This window comes from Periplaneta americana, chromosome 10 (genome assembly GCF_040183065.1).
Source record: "Periplaneta americana isolate PAMFEO1 chromosome 10, P.americana_PAMFEO1_priV1, whole genome shotgun sequence".
Classification (NCBI taxonomy): domain Eukaryota; kingdom Metazoa; phylum Arthropoda; class Insecta; order Blattodea; family Blattidae; genus Periplaneta; species Periplaneta americana.
In genome coordinates, this window is record NC_091126.1 from 43,914,424 (window position 1) to 43,936,867 (window position 22,444).

General features: G+C 33.6%; 1 protein-coding gene across 1 annotated transcript in view; it reads right to left on the reverse strand.

Annotated features, from left to right (window-relative positions):
* Positions 1 to 8,788: 8,788 nt before the first annotated feature.
* The window catches only part of LOC138707621 (membrane-associated tyrosine- and threonine-specific cdc2-inhibitory kinase-like), a 59,709-nt gene continuing 46,053 nt past the window's right edge, over positions 8,789 to 22,444 (reverse strand). Inside the window, exon 10 of the mRNA XM_069837284.1 lies at positions 8,789 to 22,164. Within this exon, the coding sequence (XP_069693385.1) occupies positions 22,008 to 22,164 (157 nt within the window). The 3' untranslated portion in view covers positions 8,789 to 22,007. The remainder of the gene's footprint in view (positions 22,165 to 22,444) is intronic.

The window sequence follows — 22,444 nt, forward strand, 5'->3', positions numbered from 1 at the left end:
GTATCAAGCAGAGGAGAATCCCCGCAAGGTGGAGGGAGTCTATCATCCAGGTGTTATATAAGGGAAAAGGACAAAAGAACTCGCCCGACGCTTATCGCGGGATAGCCCTCGAGTGCGCCCCTTGCAAAGTGCTCACGAAGCTATTATTAAACCGCATTCTACCTCCAGCCATGTTACATATACCAGACGAACAATTTGGGTTCATCACCAGCAGGTCCACAATCCAGGCAATCGAGAGGGTACTCGACATAATATGGCATGCAACAAACACAAACGGAGGCTTCATATACGCCATCTACGTGGACTATGCCAAAGCATTCGATGGAGTCAACAGAACATTACTAATGAAGAAACTAACAGATACCCTAGGACAAAGAAACCCTTATCTACAACTAATAGAAAACATATTGAGCTTCAACCGGCTAACGGTTAATGACAAAGTTGGCCGCTCTGGGCTTATAACCCAGACGAATGGGGTTCTTCAAGTAGACCCCCTCAGCCCAATGCTATTTAACCTGTTGACGCACGACGTGATCGAAGAGGTGGCCTCAGAAGATATATCAATGCTGCTTTATGCCGACGACATGATAATGCTGTCAGAAACAGGCCAGATCTTCAGCAGGGACTCAACGCGCTCAGCGAATGGTCAAAAAGAAATGAACTAGAAATAAACACTAGCAAAACTAAGGTTATGAAATTCAGACGAGGAGGAAACATAGCCAGAACAGACGTCTTCACATGTGGCAACGACAACCTTGAGATGGTAAACTCTTACAGGTACTTAGGACTAACCATGCAAGTAACGGGGAAAACATTTACCAAGCATATAGAGGAAAGATGCACGGCAGCAATCAAGTCCATATATGAAATCAAGAACCTTGAGAAACTGTCCCTAAAAACAGCCCTAAGACTCTTCAATATCAAGATAGCACCGATAGCATGCTATGCAGTGACCAAAATATGGGCTCACCTCACCAAGGCTAACCTAAAAAGGCTGGAAGCTGTAAAGACTACGTACATAAAAAGAGCACTACGAATACCAAAAACCGCGCGGACAAGACTTTTGTACGTACTAGCAGACACCGACTTCTTCATCAGGGAATTGAGGGCAAACAACAACCTAGGCAGCACAACAGCGTACGAAGCCCACATCGAAGACAGGGAGCAAAAGGCATCTGCAATTGACCCAGACTTCTTCCGGACGCCCGCAATGAACACAAAGGACTGGAAAGGGCCAAACTTCGAACTCTGGCATGTCTTCACGAGGACCGCGGCACATGGCTTTCATCATAGAGTTTGTGACCAAAGAGGATATCGCCAGGCATCGTCCCAGTGTTCCTGCAGGCTGTGCGGTCAGCACTGCCCACAATATCACCTAATTGCATGTCCCGCAAGGACTCGCTCAATGAACTTTTACGCAAATGATAAATACACTTTGATTTGGACATGACATTTCTGAAAGACTCATTACGTGAACAAGTTAAGAAGTTTTATAACAGTGCAAATTCAATTGAAAATCCATTCATCAAGCGTCTTGGCCAATACATGCAAATTTCTACAAGAAACACAGAACACCAAAATCTTTTTTAAGTGAATAACATGCACTTTTCCACAACGTCCGACTTCCTAACATTTACACTAATGTCTCCGTGCCCAATTGTTTTGACAGCTCGACATGAACAATATTTGTGCATTATTGTTTGAATTTACACTAAATATGAAAAGGCAGAAAACATACTTGTTTTGGTACTTTATCAATAAATTGCTGAATGTGAAAAAAATAACACTGCAGAGAAATGATATTGTGTAGTTTCTTTGATATTTTTATGCCATATAGTAACTGTATATGTTTCTTATTAATTTTATTTTAGAAACCCACAAGATTTTTACACCCAGTTAATCTGAAAAAAGTTATAAGTTCGAGAAATTGAGAAATTTAAATTCTTCTGCTTCTTACTTTCAAATGAATCCTCGTTTGAGATACGGTATGTAATGTTTCGAACCTGGATGGCAAATTCAGTTTATTTCTAAATATATTTATGAATCATTTGAACTCTGCAAGTATTTCCTGTGAAAGAAATCATAAGTAGCCTCAAAAAAAGGACGTCATTTCAGTCTTAGCCTGGGGGAAGGGGAATATGTTTTATGGCAGATCTTATCGAGTTGCATACTTCACACTATTTCCTCAGAAATTAACTGTTTTCCATACCATAAATTGGGGTACACTCGACAGCTGATGTAAACTTGATAATAAAAAAAAGCACATTTAACCCATATGAGATGCACTGAATATATTTTGAAGTTCACTTTTTATTTCCTTAAGTACCGGCATTTTTATTACTTTAAGCCACAATAGAGGTATTATGTTTTTCATGTTAAGTTTACCGTAATTTGCAATAAATGTTCAGTTTCCACAAGTAGGCCTACTTTTAACTTATCCTACTTATACGATTAATTTACATTCCCTTTTTGCTAATATGACGTACATGCGAACAAATGAATGCACTGGTTTGATGAAGAAATTTTAATTTCAATTAACGAATAAATTGCAGCAATAGGTCGTAGGATTGCTACCAAAGACCAATATTCCTAATGTCAGCACGTTCTTATGAAAAGGGTGTGAGTTGTTAATAACGTTCTAATGATGTCTCTGAATATAATAAATGTGTTTAGTGCTATAAACTGTAGTAACAACAAACTAAAATCTCTCCGAGTCTGTAGTTATTCAGATTCCCTAAGACCAAGAGCGGTCATAAAGTCATAACTCATAATCATAACCAATGAGGTAGTAGGCCTATTATGTTCTATAAAACACTTCTTGGTTAGCAGTTACCTATTCGTTTGTCAAAAAAAATAGTTTAAATATATGTGGAAAAAACGTACAATCGATGTAATATTATTTTTAAAGTAATACAGGTTATTTACCTATAGGCCAACTTGTCCACCTTACGTCTTGTATTTTCTTTTTCTTTCAGGAGTAGAAAATACTGATAAGTTTTAGAAGATTAGATATAAGTTTCGATTATTTTTATTTGTAGGCTTACAATATTATTACATTGTGTTTACATCATTTTGAAGCGTGTAGGTCTATGTTAATGGATGCTGAAAGCAAGAAACTTCTGTGGATTGTTACACCTACGTTACTTGGCGTCCCCATTACTGGGTGTAAAAGTCTTGTAGTTTCTAAAATAAAATTATTAAGAACCATATACGGTTACTGTATGGCATAAAAATATCAAATAAATTACACAGTATCATTTCTCTGCTGTGTTATATGTACTATACACACATTTAACTTGCCTGCCGCTGGAGCGGTACTGTCGCACCAGTTGTCAAATGTCATGTTGTGCGACTGTATGTAGCATAGGTATGTAGACTGTGATAGGTACCAGAGTCTAATATATACAGTCCCGCAACTTCTACACTTTTTTTGCCAACATTCGCGACACTAGCGCCCAAGCGGCAGGCAAGGCACTGGTCATAGGATTGATACAATCTCGTACAGCCAGCACGTGCTTTGAAGGGATGCGAGATGTTATAATAACGTTTTAATCATGCGTCGGAATAAAGGCAATGTGTGCAATGACGAAAATTGCAGTAACAACAGGTTTAAATCTCCGAATTTGTCGTTCTTCAGATTCCCTAAACACCAAGAGAAAATCATAACTCAGTCATAACCAATAATCCATATTGTAGGTAGCCTACGTATTGTGTTCTATAAAATATTTATTAGTTATCAGTTACCTATCTGTATGTCAGGAAGGAGAGTGTAAATAAAAACAAAGTAAATACCTGTTACATTATATTATTTTTTTTGCAGAGATCATTATGTGTAAATGTGTAACCATTCCAATTTTGGATAATGTATCTACAGTTTTGTTTTTAATGTAAGTAATTCCATAATTTTTGTATTCGTGTTTTTTTCTTTATATTTTCCAAAAGTTGAATGTTATATTGCATTCAAGTAGGAATCATGGTGTTAATTTTTCAAGAATTCATGGAGTATTGTAATCCTTTTGCAAAATATTCATTTCTTGAATAAATCCATACTGTGTAGATAAATTTCTGATGTGTTGGTGTAGATTCACGTGGCAGACGTATTAAGTTCTCAAGAAATAAAAGAGCCTTTTTTAATTTAATATAAAAAGCAATCTTTTCTGTAATAACCTGCATGACTCTTATTGATGTTTATTTTACATTTCCAGTGAGCAGAGCAGAAGTGGTGTAAGTCAAAATTAGGTAATGAGGTTTAAAGTAAAAATTCTGTAAAGTATAGCGCAAAGTAGCAATTAATATATCCTTCGTGCTATTCACTGACTACTAATAGTTTAAATAAATTCAATATTAACTGCTACTTTGCGCTGTAATTTACAGAATCATTACCCATTTTTGACTTACACCACTTCTGCTCTGAAAATAAAATTAGGCCTACATTTTCTGAGTTAATTGAAGTTACAATTTTTTCAACAAAATTGTGTGCTCATTTATTTGTTCTCACCTACGTCATAATAAGTGCATGTAATTTACGTATTATAGAGGTAGGATAAGTTAAAATTAAGCTTATGTGTGAAAACTGGAAATGTAATGCAAAATGCGGTAAACTTGTCATACAAATTTAAACCATAATATCAGCACTATTTGTGACTCAAAATAATAAAGGAAATACCGGTTCTTAAGAAATAGAAAAATAATGAACTTCATAAATCAATGTCTGCCATATTAAAGTTTAAATCCTCCCTTTTTTTATTTTCAAGTTTACTTCAGCGGCCGAGTTTACCCCAATCTGCGGTATGGAAAATAGTTAATTTCTCGGGAAATAGGGAGAGGAGTTCACCACGCGATGTACCCTACAATTTTGAAGCTACTAATTTTGACTCTTCTCACAGGAAATATAGAGTTCCAATGATTCATAAATATATTTAGGAATGAATAGAATTAACCGTCCATGTACGAACAATTATATTATTTCAAACCATGATACATGATCAGGGCCATGATTCAGTTGTAAGGAGCAGAAAGAATTACGTTTATTCCCAGCTTCTGAAACTTGTAGATTAACTGCGTGTGAAATTCTTCTAGGATTCTAAAGTAAAATTAATAAGAGCCATATACACTTACTGTATAGCATAAAAATATAAAATAAATTACGCAAAACCCGTTTTCTAATGTGTTATCATATGTCGTATGCACACTTTTAACTTGCCCGCCGCTAGAGGGCTGCTGTCGCGGCAGCTGTCAAATTTTGGCATATTTTATACGTATGAGTTGCGCGACTGTATATATTAGACTGTGATAGGTACACTGACGTTCATTGGTATCCGACCTACGATTTTATGATCGTGTAAGCGAACTTTCCAACTGTAGTAACAACCACAGTCTAATAGATATATATTAGACTGTGGTAACAACAAACTAGTAGCGACCCTCGGTTTCGAAGGTTGGCAGTTCTGCATCAAAAATAGTGTATTTAGCAAATGCATGCTGTTTATTGCATCTAAATCGGATAACGCGTGTAATTACAGCCCATTCTCAAAGTTGACTGTGCACCCAAAATTGTACTCTAATCATCCGCGTGACCTACCCACCCCGTGCGGTACACCTCCCACCCGGCACAGCTATGAGACGTAGTAGAGATAAGCCCCACATGTAGATACCTGAATGAACAACCATCAGGAACTTTCTATCATTCGAACGCTTTTAACTCCTACCGAATTTCGTTACGCCAACTTTTCTAGCCTACACCCGTACCGGCTGACGGAATTATAAAACAGAGCTGGGAGTTCCTACAGATTTGCAATATAGTATCGTAACTTGACCAGTTTGTGAACATGTTTGTTGCATTATTAAATTTAATTCTTTGGCGTAACAGCGCAAGAAATGAGCTGTCGGACACAATACAAATTCTTCATGTTTCCCACTCATTACGTTAGCCCCGCCATTAACCAGCACAATTAATTTATGTGGTTCAATGACTGAATTTCCGTTAAGCCTATATTCCATTAAGATAGTTTGCACCAAACTTTCAGCGTCATGCTTTGGTGGCAATGAAGAAAAATTTCCAATAATTTTATTGCTATCCAGCAATTAATTTTGAATTGTTTTCGTAGTTCCTTTGAATTGTGATGAGCCCTATAAATGATCTTTGAAAGTTTAATCTAAATGTGGAATAAAATCAGTCAAACCCCGAAATATACCGCGGTTTGTTGAATCATCTGATTCGGCAAGTCCTCGCATCGCTAATTCAAATGCGGCACAGAATTTCACACAATTAATTTAGAGAGAACATATCTATTTTTATGATCGTCCACCTCTGCTTCAGAATGTGGGCGTGAGGCCAGCAGCCGGCTGGTCGGTCTAGGTTCTTCACGGGCTGTAGCGCCACGGGATATGTATCTACTTTTAGAAACATTTCCATCTTTTTTTCTTAATATTAATCCAATACGCAGAATCAAGTTGTGTTAGAATATTTTAATATCTCTAGCAGTGACAAATCTGTTTGACTTGAAATGAGTTTTCGAATTTTCATGCTTTTCTATTTTTTTTTTAAGTAAAATTAACTAAATCCTTCACTCCGGTCTTTGTCCATTATTTTCTTTTCCAAAGAGAAGGCACGGGTGGGGGAGAAGGCGTTTTCATGAGCGCAGCAAAAAACCAATCGTTTCCATTACACATTTCGGTATTAAAATGACTCGTAGGCTACACGATTTCCTCGATTTTTTTTCCAGAAATTTCAATATTTAAATTTGGTGTAGAACGTCCTAACTTCTTAAGTTAACGTGTAATTTCTCCTTTAATTTCGAAAAGGGTTGGTCGATTAGGTTTTTATTTCTTTCATTTTTAATATAAAATATTTCCTTAGTCAAACTAATCACATCACACTACCCACAGTACTGTATAACACACTGGAACTGTAATGATATACACTGCCGAGCACAGATCCGAAAAGTACACTACAGACAAAATTCTCGAGCAGTTCAAGGCACCTACGGACAGTAAAATCTCGAATCGAAGGAGAATGAATTGGAAAAATAAATTGAAACAATGAACTAGATTACATAAAAGCTCGTTTTACATTTTAAATTGTACAGGTCCATGTAAATGGCGGTTCTGCAGCTCTTATTGTAGAGCTGCCCCTGCAACAAACTAAAATCTCTCCGAGTCTGTATTATTCAGATTCCCTAAAGACCAAGAATCAGTACCATAATGTTAATTATGCATATTCGACAACTGAGTAATTATTCTTGCATATTTTACAATAGGCCTTACGTCGCTTTTCTTCTCTCCTTTGTCTAGTTCAATGATTTTTCATTTCTCGTCTAGCAAAAACTGCTTTTCTGCCGTACCTGCTTCTTTACTTCTTCCCTCAACGTTTAGGTACAAACTGCCTTCGAATGTTCGATTTTATTAAATCGTTTCATTTAAATATAAATTCAAACCACAACAATTGTACCTATGGAAGTGCATTCAGAAAAATCACTGAAACCAAGGGTGACCCATGCCTAGCAATAACTAGTTTATTTTATTTTCTTTCGAATTTATTTTAAGTAATTTTTAATCGCTTATTAATCCTTGGAGCATAGTGGTTATTCAGAAGAACCATCGTTTTCTTTCTTTCTAAATTTTATGGCACGGATATTCCACTAAGGAACCACCTCTTGAGTATACATAGAAGTGTCATTTGTGTTTTGAAATTGTGTGCAGAGTTAAAAAAAAAACTAATCGAAGCTTTGTTATTACCCATGATATGAAAAAAAAATTAAGTTCTGCTGCAAAAGGTTAAGCTTAATTTCGTTAAAATAACATTTTTCTTTGTTGAGGGATGAATTATTATTATTATTATTATTATTATTATTATTATTACGTTAAACGGAATAGTTCATTACTTACACGTTCTTTAAACTGAACATTTTTCACATGTAAAAATAGTAAAATGGCTGGGACTAAAAAATTATTTCGTTATTCTGAAAAATTTGTAATTGCAGGATTCGTATTTCACAGTATTCCATGTTGTAAATGTATATTATACTGGCATATAATATTATTATTGTAGAAGGAACCTTCTTAATGTGAGGAAGATGACAAGCCTGAGCTTGAAGGCATTGTGTGTCCAACAGTCAAGCAGGAACCATTATGCCACGTGCATTTATTTGCACGTATTTCAACTTTCAGCTGGAAAGAAAGTAGGTAGGTTTCCAAGATGTCTGTCAATTCAGGTACATTGTGGAAACAAAATCTCACACCAAAAGAAACAGGTAACAAGAATGATATAAATTGTATAAATTTTTATTTATTTTTTAAGTAGTGATTAAACATATATTTCAAATAATTTCTTTTGCAATATTCTTAATGGAGTTTTGTAATACAGAGGAGAATACAAAATTGGTAAATACATTGTCTTAGTTCAACGTCATTAATATAAAAAAAATCTAATATAAGAGTATGAAGCAATTGACTGGGAATGAATAAATCAATGATTCGCATGACTATGTACTTAGGATGTTCACAACAGGATCTGACTAAAAGGATTGTAAAATATGGAAAATTGAAGTGTAATAAATGGGTTTTAATTTTGTGATTGTTACAAACCTTTTAGTCTGATGTAAACATCTTAAGATTTGCAAAGCCACCATAATAAGTACCGGTACTAAAATAAATAAGATCCAAAATGAAGTTACACATACTTTTTAGCAATGTTGAGTATAATATTTGTGGCACTATAATTGGTTTCAATTTCTCACACATTTCTTTTTGACAGTAATTACTAAAGAAAAGTATTAAAAATTAAAAATAGGTCATGATTAATTTTAATAACAGAATACTTACGATAAACATTACATTGTTTTACTGATACAAGGAAATGAAGTACATATTACAGTAGAACCTCTATTATCCGTGGTAATGAAGGGGGTGGACTGAACATTTAAAGGAAAAAATTTGATAATCCGTACTATAAAATATTCTCATAAATTAAGTGAATAATGGAGTTTAGTAATTTAAACGACTTGCAGTACTGCAGGTGTCTTCATACTACATACTGAACTATACAATATTATGCTGCTTATAACTAATGAAAACAGTGAAATACAGTAATATGTAGCACTTTATCCTGGTTTTATTTTTATTAAAATGCGCACATTTCTACTGCCAATCTCGTATTCTGATGAGAGATGAGCCACGGTTTTTCCTTTCCCAAACCGCTCAACACATTTTCTTTTGAAGTTTTCACAGAATGATTAAATGATGCACGAATCTGCAATTGTGTGGAAATTCTTGGGATCATTTCTTTGAAAGTAGACAGTGACTAGTAAGTAACACAAGTAAGTGTTTCTACTGCCGGCAATGGTAGCATTCCTACTAGACTGTTTTCGCTGTAAGAAAAATCCTAATGTAAACATAAGCACGTTGCTGTCATACCCGTGATTGGCTCCCAGTCGAAACACTCAAATGACGCAGCAAAATATAGTTCATATTTGGAAACCATAATCTTGTATTATTTGAAAATAAAAGATTGAATTCTAGCTGTTAAATACGATGAAACATATAACTTCACTCATATGTAAAATGCTATGTAAAAGAAAAGCTACTTTTATATTTTATTATGTACTGCGAATGCGGATGAATACCAACAGTAATACCGAGGTAGTCTGTTCTTGTAACAAGCTGGAGTCACGTAAGCACGTGGTACTGAAGTAGCCTATGGCTTCTGCATCCTCGGTGTGTGCAGTTATTAAACGTAAGAGTGGTAACCTTCTCAAAAGCGGAGAAAAACAAATAGTCTTAAATGTATATAATAAGTTAAGTGAGTTTTAATTACAGTATATAAAGTAAATGTTTTCTAAGCAAATGAATGCATAGTAGTGAGGTTACCCCTACTTGACGAGTAACGGGAAATGTTTAACATGAAACAGAATGTCCAACAGTAGGCGGGAACACGTCCTGAGAATCTATGGCACCAAACAGTGACCAATGAAGCCTCACTTCAGTCACGTGCTATTGTTTATATTAGGATTTTTCTTACAGCGAAAAGATTATACATACTGTGTAACGGTAAAGGCTGGTAATAACCCTCTGTAGAAAAAATGGGTACTAACATAATGTACTGTACTTCATATTTAAAAAAAAAAAAAATCATAATTGAAAGACAGTCGGATAATCCACCAACTGGTTAACAGGGTGACAGATAATCGAGGTTCTACTGATCTGATTCATCATACACATCTCTCGATTGTGTCTTTTTAACCGAAACAGGTATAAGGAGATAATACATACTTTTGCTGATACAAGGGAATGAAATATGTACAGACCCAGAAACAAAATTTGGGCCACCTGAATTTTTCAAGTTCCAATTATAACATACTTTGTATGATCAGTGTGCTGTTCACCATTTCATCAATTTATGATACACTTTTATTGATTGTGATTTTTCTAACAAAACAATTACAGTTATAACAGCTCAGTCAAGAAGGAAACAACTAAAAATTTAAAGTTTTGATAAACATGCATTTTAAAGCTTCATGTTGCTGTGAACAATCCAAGGATCACTGAAATTACTCAAAATTATGTTAATGATGTTTTAGTGTGTTAATTGGATTTTTCATAGCAATATGCAGCTTTAAAATGTAGTTTTCTCAAAGCTTTAATTTTGAGTTGTTTCCCTTTTGAACTCGCCCATTAATATATTGTTTTACTGATCAGGAAATGAAGTATATATTTATTAACTAACCATTTTATCGATCCATAACACACTTTTTTTATTTATTTTTTAAATTTGTTTACAACTTACAAATTAATCTTAAAATGACAACACTGTGAAGTACCATTTACTGTATCTAATGATAAAATAAAATAAATGCAAATGATTTTAATATTAATGATTTTTGATTTAAAACTACACTCATTAATAAAAACGAAAAATTTAAACGAATGATCAGTAATGGCTGTTTTAAATCATTAAATTGATTATAATAATTGAACATTAGTAGAAATGACTTTCTATACACGTTTATTAGGACATACTAAAATGATATAAACACTGAAAATATGGATAATTATGGAAAATTTGATTGTCATTGAAATACAGGTAATACAATCTATAATATTAAGAATAACACAAATATCACACGCAATTCATGTGCCCATTATTAGCAAGACATTTAAAAACTGAACACTGAGCTATAGGAACAGTCACCAAAAGCATTCGCAAAACTGAAGTACACGCCTCTAAAAATGCAAATAAGTATTTAAATGTATATTATAACCAAAATCTCCATTACATGCAAAAGTTATAAAGACAAATATAATTGTTAGATTCTCTCATGTCATATAAATAACAACCTTAAACTAATAAAAATAACATATTATAAAACAATCACACATTTCAGTTATATACCGCAATGAGTTTAATATGAAGGAGGCTACCAAATTACTTAACAAGGCACGTGATCCTTCATTAGTTAAACTTTATCAGACTTCAGATAAGCTGCATTTCGAGATCTTTTCGCAAGTAAAGAAAATTCGGGGAATTATCCACAAACTCCGCATCTGTGAGTGAATAAATGTAGAAACATTAATGAAAATACTACATGGAAAGATAAATTCATGCTATACTAGGTCTGTGACACAACTGAAAACAATTCTGTCACATCCGTACATTAAAGAAATTCCATTATTATCCACTCCGTACTGTAAAGAGACATCCATATGAAAACATGTAGATGTTTGAAATTAGACCCTCTTTATCCTTAATAACAATACCAATCCTTCATAAAATTATGTATCACAGGAGGTATGCAGGAGAAAATAGAGTGCACAACTCTCTCCATTAATGCATATAAAAACGACGAATAAAACTAGTATCTATGATTATGATTCTGGAATCCCTTTCCTTCTATTTATTTTTATTTTTAATTGTAGTAAGCTTCAGACCCTGGAACAATTAAGCAACTATATTGAACTGGCTAAATGCTACATTGTTTCATTTTATATTGCATACAGACTAATGTCGTTTACAGACATCACTAAGTGTTAATGATGGAATATGGCTATGATTTTTGAGATCTTATGCTTAAGACATAAATGCGAAATTCAGTTTGGCTATATTCAAAGAGGAGGAATATCCTGAGTAACAATGAAAACTTTATAAGGATTTTTAAGAACATTTGAAATCTGATTATGAATGTGTCATAACTACATGGCAGGTACAGAGTGAGTGAGCCAGGGCTAGACAGACATCAGCAGAAAGTCGTATGTGTAGTAACTGTTGCACCATCGCTGTTAGTTATGTAAACACGTTCACACAGTGAGGGTGCAGCTGTATACCGTACATTTAGAATGCAGTAGTGTGTTCATTATGAAATATAGCCTTGAACAACAAGTGTTAAATGTTATGTTTTATTTAATAACGCTCGCAACTGCCGAGGTTATATCAGCGTCGTTGATGTGCCAGAATTTTGTCCTGCAGTTCTTTTACATGCCAGTAACTCTACTGACACGAGCCTGTCGCATTTAAGCACATTTAAATGCCATCAACCTGGCCCGGGATAGAACCCACAACCTTGGCATAGAAGGCCAGCACTATACCAACTCGCCAACCAGGTCGACTACAAGTGTTGTTAAAAATGTTATGTTTTATTTAACGACGCTCGCAACTGCAGAGGTTATATCAGCGTCGCCGGATGTGCCGGAATTTTGTCCCGCAGGAGATCTTTTACATGCCAGTAAATCTACTGACATGAGCCTGTCGCATTTAAGCACACTTAAATGCCATCCACCTGGCCCGGGATCGAACCCGCAACCTTGGGCATAGAAGGCCAGCGCTATACCAACTCGCCAACCAGGTCGACTACTACAAGTGTTTATTTACAACTTTGTGAAATACGAATCTTGGAGAACAGTTTAAACAAACTTCCGTCAGTCATTCCCTGATTCGCCAGAGCTTTCTAAAGCAATGATTTACAATTTAGTGTAGAAATTTCGTACAACTGGATCAGTATTGGATAAGAAACGAACACGTGTGAAGCATGTTCTCACTGAGGAGATGTTACATGAAACTGGCCACCAACTAGAGAGAAGTCCTACAACATCATCCCACCATGTAGCTCAGCAGGTAAGGATGTCACAGTATTCAATGATAAGAGATACGAAACAATTAAAATTAAAACCTTACAAAATTCGTGTAGTTCAGAGGTTAATGAAACCCGATTATCAGAGCAGACTTAGGTTTGCACATGTGGTTCCAACAGTCAGTGTATGATGGACTACTTGACCCCATCTTAATTTTTTATAGTGACGAACAATGGTTCCACCGGAGTGTTTAAAAGTAAAGTTTACGAGAAAACTCACAATCACTTGAGGAACTCAAAATATCCGGCACGAAATTCGAGGCATTTTTGGAGAACTAACTGCAGCGAGTTGCTGGACATGTCTTCAGGAGATGTGCACCTGTCAGATATCACAAAGACGTCATTTCGAACATGAATTGTGAATTCAGTGAGTACATCATTACGCAATACTAACCGCAAAAAAGTGGAACAAATCCTCTGCATATGGTAGCATCGTTACATATGAATCAGCCACCGTAAGTGCGGTTAGGAGTCTAGCCCTGGCTGGTTCATCCTGTAGTAACAAATATTATCAAGGAGAAAAAGGTGTGACCACCACACAGACATCCATCCAAGAAAATAGCTTCACCTAATTAAAGAAAATATATCTGATCATTTTCATAACATAGAGTAAAAAAAAAAAAAAAAAAAAAAAAAGGAAGTGCAAGAATGCCCAGAAATAAGTTTATATTACATTAATAAAATATGACTGTCAGTACACAAATACGTTCTACAAGCTATGAACAAAACAAATACTACAATTATCAAGGAACTAAAATAGGGACTTTCATTGGTATGGCGCATCCTGATTCCTAACAGAAAACAAATCTGTCTTCTAACATGCTATAACTGATTCTGAAGGTATTTGATCTCACAGCTGTTACTGGCAGCAGAGTTCTGCATCAGTCAGGTTTAGTCAGGTCTGATTTCGTGTGCTAGTCCAAGGAATGATGTGAAAAGCATAAGAGTACAGACATGCTTTGACATCACATATTGTTCATATTGCAGTAATGTCTCGGAACAGTAGGGACTTGTTACGTATAGGTGCAGACTCCACTTGCTTAGAACTAGGCAGTTACTTTTCAGCATAATGTGACCATGTCTAGTCACACTTAGATTCAGATTTTGAACTTCAAAAAAGACTTAAAAGTGGAGAATTAATTGGCATACCCAATCCAAGTTCAGGAGCAAAAGCAAAATTTGGGATCAGTTTTATGTTTTAGCAGACAAAACTGTTATCCCAAGATTTGCTCAGTGTTTACAATGTAAACATGTACTGCAAGGAAAAACAATGGTAGAGATGAAGAGAATGTGTAGAAACCGGGAAAAATGGATGAAATGGATGGAGAGAGGCAAACCCGACGCTTAGCAGCAGAAGGGACTGAAGAAGAAGAAGAAGAAGAAGAAGAACATGTACTGCATTGAAACTCCAAGTTAGGAAATACAAATTTGTAGTTTAAAGTGACCCTTTTTGAAATTTATTTTAGGTAGGATGTAGAACGACTGGAAAATAGTTTCAAATATTATTGTAAACTGAGATGAATATATCTTCCCAGAATGAAATTTTTCACAAAATACAGAAAGTGACTTTACACTGCTGTATTAGAATTATGTACATTAAAATTTTTCTTTTGAGAATTGTTAATGAAACATTTAGAACATTACATCAGGGAGAAAGATTATTAAATAAATACAATCATAATGCAGCAATGTGAAATAATTTTTCAGCAGTCACACACTATCACTGCTCGCAGAACATAGCACTGCTTGAGTTGGATTTTGGATAGAATTCAGATGGGTTGAGGCCTTATCTCGCCAAATACCATCTCGCTATCACCAATCCCACGACTCTACATAACCTTGTAGTTGATGCATACCAGACTGGACACAGACCCAGCTGGGCCGTCGCCTTATCCAACTAAATCCAGCTGATGCAGACCTCTGATTGGTAATCTAATTGAAGTGTGAATTCTTTAACTTATAATGAAACATTAAACATACAAACACAAAACTAAAAGCCAGGTAACTTAAGCTCTCATGGTTAACATGTCGGCATCATACAATAACATGCAGTGTGCTTTTAAAACATAATTTTGCCGACCGATCATTGCTCTGTAGGTTTCACTCTAAGTATCACGTTGCCATGTCTACTACCTTGATAAGAATAAGCACTAGTTTGTTATATTGTTAAATGGCTATTATTATTATTATTATAATTATTATTTCATATACACGTATGTTGACATTCTTAATTCTTAATAATAACTCTTTAATAATAATTTTTAATAACATACCTTAATGTTCGTCCTCAGCACAAGACATTGCAACCTCGGTTTTAGTCCACGTGGATCAGACAAGTAGGTGTCATTTAATAATGGAAGCAGCTTATTGGTTGCAATATTGAAATTGAGGTGAGTGATTGGAGCGGCGACATAAGAAATTGAAAATAATAATGCAATTAAATTTTAAAGACCTGTCAAATGTTATGCACGAGGTCGCTCAAAGACCTGCGGAATGTTAACCATGAGAGCGCGGCGATAATATCTAGTAAATACATACACAGTGGTAAGCAATAGAAAACTGCAGGTATAGAAATATTTTTCACATACTACACTGACAATCTTTCCATATTATATTTATGTTGCTGCTGTAATTCATCCACAGTAGTTAACACAAAACAAATATGAACATGGGGCAAAGCTGGGTACATTCGTCCTACAGTGGCCAGTCACTGAAATTAACGCTATATCATTGAACAAATGAATGAGCTAGGTCACAGTGAGCGTCTTTTATTATTTTTTAGGTGCATGAAATAAATGACACGATATTGTTTCTATGGTGTGATTAGACAGATTTTGCATATGACTCTCCAAACCCAAAAATCTGACCTTGAAACTACAGAGCTTAAAAGAAGTGTTGCATATTCTTGTATTACAAACATCGGAATCAGAACTTTTTTTATCCCAAATGGCAGAGAGTATGTAAACAAACATTAAATTAATCACACTATTATAACATTTAAAGAAAAACGAGCTGTTCATTATTTTAGTCTTGAAAGAGTTACTCTTTCTTCTTGAACACGTTCATGAACATATTGGTCCTCCTCGCATTTGGGAGATACCTAACCAAATTGTCAGATGTTGTCCCATTCCTCCATAGCAGCGTCTATGATATCCTGAATATTTTGTGGTAGATTCAAATCTTCTGGTTGTACACCATTCTGTGGATCGTCTGTGTCGAAAGTCGCACTCCTATAGCAGCCTGTCCTTGTTGACACAGACAAGTGGCATTATCCCTCGGGTTTCTGTGTGCTGTTACGACCAGATATCAGTCCCGTCTAGCAGTCTTTTTCTTCCACGATCTCTTTATGTAGATCTCCAAGTGATTCTATTTGACGGAACTTGTGTGCAATATTCTAGTCACATCACTTTGACTCACGTGGACAACTGCAGCTACATCAACCACTCTCATTCCTTGCTCCATCAGGGTGACTATTCTGACCCTTCTGTTATGTAAAATTGTTTATGCTTGACCATGCCGAAATGTAGTAATTATACACCTGCCTAGCAGCCCTTTAATGGGCCTCATTAAAGTACACCTATTCATTAAAGTTCAGGGTTTCCACCAATCAGAAAGCAATATGAAAGCACAAGTATCGATTATTCTCGGATATGCAATCGAAAGACAACTAGCGAAACATCACGGAGGCTGGAAATCCAATACTGTCGCAGAAGGTTATGTTCTGTTACTATAATAATTAGCGTTAATTGTAAATAATATTCAAATAAATTCAATTTGTCATCTCGTTTTTCAATGTCTAAATCAATTTCCAGGTTATATCAAGATTAATGTTCATTTTACTCTCTAGATTATATCAAGGTCAATGATATTTGTTTCTCGGAAAAAAAAATCAATACTTTCGCGTCTGCGCACATCTCACAATTTACGAGATTGCACAAGGTCACTTCCGCTCCCAGTCAGATAAGAATAACATGAATACTTATGAATAATTTCAAGTTAGAAATATGGTCGAGAATAAAAAGTCGTATGAAACTTGCCTATAATGGTAATTAAGACACTCGTATGAAAATTATGAAACTCGCTTGCGCTCGTTTCATAAACATACTCGCGTCTTAATTACTACCATTATAGGCTCGTTGCATAATGTATTATTAAGCCACACTGAACCAAATCAATCAGTGTACTGCTACAGACTCCTTGTATAGTTATGCCTGTCTTTGACTTCCTAGTCGAAGTCAAATCATACTGCACTCTATTGGCATAACAGTATACTTTTTGAAGTCTGTTTACTTTCACAACATAACTGATCTATAAAGTAATGCATGATATGTATACTTCGTTCTAAGTTGACGTTTTTGCAATATGCAACACTTTTATTTAGCAATGTAGAATAAAACATGAATACTCTGCTCTGGTAGTGGAATATATGAAACTCTACACAAGTGATCAAAAAAAGAAGGTCTTATGGTTATGTTTTTACTGTTTCAGTGAATAAAGCAAAAACATTTATTCATTATTTTTGAGAAGTGTAAAATGATGGTTAATGAAAGTCTCTGTAGCTGTAAGTAAGATGTCAGAAGTTATATATTGGTTAATATTTTTATTAGAACTACAAGTTCGGCAAGTTTTACGCTTACAATGATATGTTGTTCAATTCAGTGCATTACTAGTCAAATTTAATAGTACTCACTGGTAGAGAGTTTATTGGATAAATACATATTCATAGTTGTTTTGTGTGTGGTATAATGTTACGAATACCTTTAACAAATTTCCAATTGCACTTGCAATAAAAATGTATCTGTTCACAACTTGTTGCAAATTTAAAACAATTTACTTATAATTTTTGGATTAAATTTTCTGTTCTCAGTGTTTGTACAATGGCCATTATTCCCATGATATATGGACATTATGGAATATTACAAATAAAAGACATATATTGTATATGTAATGAAAATAATCTGGAGTACCATACCAAACATTTCAAACAAAATATTAGTCAATCTTTGGTGTGTTAATAGTATTTAAGACAGAAACACGCTTTGGAATAAGTAATTATAATACGACGAAGAAGGTCGCAAAAGTAAAACATGTATTTACCCTGAAAAATTAGTAGATATCCTTTACATACTTTCTAATGAAAGAAATGTTTTTTTTTTTTTGCTTATGTATGTATACATTTAAATATAAGAAAAAACAATGTCCATATAGCAAAATACAAAAAAATTAGAAAGTAATCAAATTTTGGTTACATATAGTACATTTACTGCACAAATAACATTAATTTCACACACGAAGATAATGCAAGATACCTGAAACAAGCCATAAAAAAATATAAGTGCCAAGTATGCTCAGTCATTTAAATATTAAAAATATACATGCCTAAAAGCACAGTTATGAGTTTCGCTATTATACCCTTATATTTTAGAGTGAAATCTTGAGCGAAGTAATTCACCTTGTATAAATTATTTACAATATATTTTACCACGAACTTTTCTCTACTAAGAAAACTAGTCAGACAACTTGTTATGTTTTAGGAGCCATAATTTATGGTGTTGTGATTTATACCATTATAGCCAATTTCTAAATTGTAGGACTAGATTAAACAATACAATTTACAGAGTTATGGCACAAGTAACTTGCGCGACTTGACAAAGGCCATGTGACAAGAATTTAAAACTGTTTTTGTACATAATTATTTGAAAGTCACTTAGTAGTATATATTGATAGTTAACAGTGTGTGAACTTGATTAGTACTTTAAATAATTTAAGGCACATCATACGAATAACTGAATATTGCTTAAAAGGAATGCACTTCTTCTACTTGCAAATTCTGCGTCAAGAATGACCTATATTAACTTTGGTAATACACTACAGAACAAATGTACTGATCACGAATCACGTCTCTCGAGGATATCACACACATATTCAAAATCTAATTTCATATGTAAAAAGAAAGTTGTATCCTTTAAAAAACATAGTATCGAAACAGTTTCATCTGATACAACAATGAGGTAGTATTGGCATATTAATACGTAACAAATTAGGAAGTTACAAAGTAAGATTAATTTTCAATGCTAACAAAAAACATTATATAAATAATGAATCTTGATTCCTATATATCATGTGTGCAATCTAGATAGCAATTATTACCATGCAATTTCTGCTATTGTATAGATTTCTTGAAAATTAAATTAACGAAATACCAAACCAAAACATATTACTATCGTATAAATATTCAACATTTGGAAGAATTTTCAAATTAACTGTTAATGCATAAGAATGAAGTTGTGTTCCTAAACCCTAGATCATTTTTATACACGGTTTTATACTCTAATTCACCAAATGAAAGCTTTTAGATTTTGTGAAAAAATGTACAGCTATAGGCCTAAGTCATAATAATGCATTTTAAGATTTTATGAAGAACAATAATTAGAGAAAATTAAAAATTTTTTCACTTCATTCTTAAAAGGAGCTTCCTTGTTCATGTAAATAAATTCTTATTCACCGAATAAATGCTTTTAGATTTCGTGAAAAGATGTGATGTTAAATGCTTCGGTCATAGTAATATATTTTAAGACTGTGTAAAGAATAATAATTACATTAACTTCAAAATTTGCAGAGAATTCACATCAAAGATAATCTGATGTAAACATTCTAATAAAACCATGATTTTTAAAACTACAAAAGTTTAAATAATAATATTTTTATCGACTTTTATGTGTGCAGATTTATCACGAAAGGAAAAAAAAAACTAATCTTGCTTATTTCAAAATATGGATTGTGAAATGTTCACCATTCATTAAACAAATTGAACTTTCAACATGCAAAATACGCATAAAAGTTACGTAAAGAATAATAATTACATTAACTTCAAAATTTGCAGAGAATTCACATCAAAGATAATCTGATGTAAACATTCTAATAAAACCATGATTTTTAAAACTACAAAAGTTTAAATAATAATATTTTTATCGACTTTTATGTGTGCAGATTTATCACGAAAGGAAAAAAAAAACTAATCTTGCTTATTTCAAAATATGGATTGTGAAATGTTCACCATTCATTAAACAAATTGAACTTTCAACATGCAAAATACGCATAAAAGTTACGTAAAGAATAATAATTACATTAACTTCAAAATTTGCAGAGAATTCACATCAAAGATAAACTGATGTAAACATTATAATAAAACCATGATTTTTAAAACTACTAAAGTTTAAATAATAACATTTTTATCGACTTTTATGTGTGCAGATTTATCACGAAAAGAAAAAAAAAACTAATCTTGCTTATTTCAAAATATGGATTGTGAAATGTTCACCATTCATTAAACAAATTTGAACTTTCAACATGCAAAATAAGCATAAAAGTTACGCAATATTCCAGATAGTTACAAGAGTCAGTGACCTGTACTCATAAAAAGATACATCAAACAGTGCCATTTGGTTTACAGTTTTTTAACATCTTTGTATTCTTCTGAATAGTCAATTCTTGATAAATATAAGAGATTACCATAAAAGTGTTAAGGAGTACAGTATAATAGGCACATATGAACAATATAATAATTATAAACACCTAAAAAGCCTTTCTTCTAAGTTTTCTTTACCTAAAACCTTCTCTAAAGACAATTCCTATGGAATTCTCTTATTTGTCTCATTTCAGCGATAATTTATTCTGGGTATAATTTTTTGTAAACAGGACCCAATGTCTGCGTATTGAACATGAATATTCCTGGCCAAGTAATCAATTTCATTTTAATATTATCTTTCTAAAGTTACCGGTTATAAATACGTAATCACAATGATTGTTTGAGTCACATTTTTTGGAAACAAATGCCAATGGTAATGCACAGACACAATTCATATTATTTAATGATTTCAAGCATTTCCGTGAAATGTAAAATTTCTGTATACAGTATAAGAGATAAGGGTTCAAGTATAAATTGTTACTTCTAGAATTACTGTAGTCAAAAATTACAAATATCGCTGTTTATTAAAATCCAGTGAACTGGGATTAATTTTTTTCATAAAGATCTGAACGATTTGCGATCAGAAAAATATAAGGGAATTGCACTATATTACTTTAAAAATATATTCACGTAAGAAAACTTTATACAATTTTTTCACAAGAGGTATAAACATTCTCACAAAATACACTATGTTCAGACTTGTAATAAAATATCGATTTCAGGAAATTTAATACAAAATATGTTTGTAGACGAGAATTCCATTTAACGAAGAAGCATATGCCCAAAAAATGATTCCAATACTTTCTACTGTAGGTATACACATATTTACACACTTGTATTTAACATGGAATACAGAATGAAAACAAGAGATACAAAACGATTCAAGTATAAATGTTGTAAAATCAGTTCTACACACAGATTATATATAAAGTAACAGATTTTAGTGTAAAGGAAAAATTTGATATGAAATATTAAATACCTATATACATTTTTATACGAAAAATAATTTACAAAGAATAATATTTCAGTGTTAGAAATAATACATGGGAATGTTAAATATCAAGTTCCTTTTTTTCGATTACAACCTCCTAACAATAACCATCTTTACCAAGTGATACCCAATATTACCGTCTGTCTCAAAATACAAATGCATTCATTCAATAAATCGACATAATCTGAACTATGTCAAAATTAACAAATACTTCATTAATTACAATAACATATGAAAACTTAATCTCTTCAGGTTTTACATCATATTATAAGGCACTGTTCAATTCTGTAAGACTTTTTTCTTAACTCAGATGATATTGTCAAGAGTGGAGGCTCTATTTAAGTTTTACCATTATGGTCTTATCAACTAAATTTGTGCCTCAAATCCATTCTCAACATAAAATTGAAATATTAACTTTGGTACAAGCTCAATCTTCACAGCTTCCAAACATTGGTAGCAGGTTGCGTGCTCTTGTGGCTGTCCTTATAAATGAGAAGTGATAACAGTCGGGTGATATTTCATCAGAAAATTCATTGTTGTCACTGTATGGGTGTAGTTCTGCATGTGACACACACATGCGTTTCCTGAAACACGAGAGGTAAGAATGACAATGTGGTGCAGTCATATAAAAATGATTTTTAAGTACAAACTCAGACTTAACTATCCCGAACACTTTGCAACATTCTTGGAATAAACTAGACTACAGAGTGGCACACAGTTTTTTGTGAATTGTATGTTGAATTTTCAAGACTGCAATTTTTAATCAGATCACGCTTATTTTTAGAATGTTTTATTTTCGCTGGCAGAATTAAGGCCATAAGGCCTTCTCTTCCAATCAACCGGCCTTAATCAATACAATAGTGA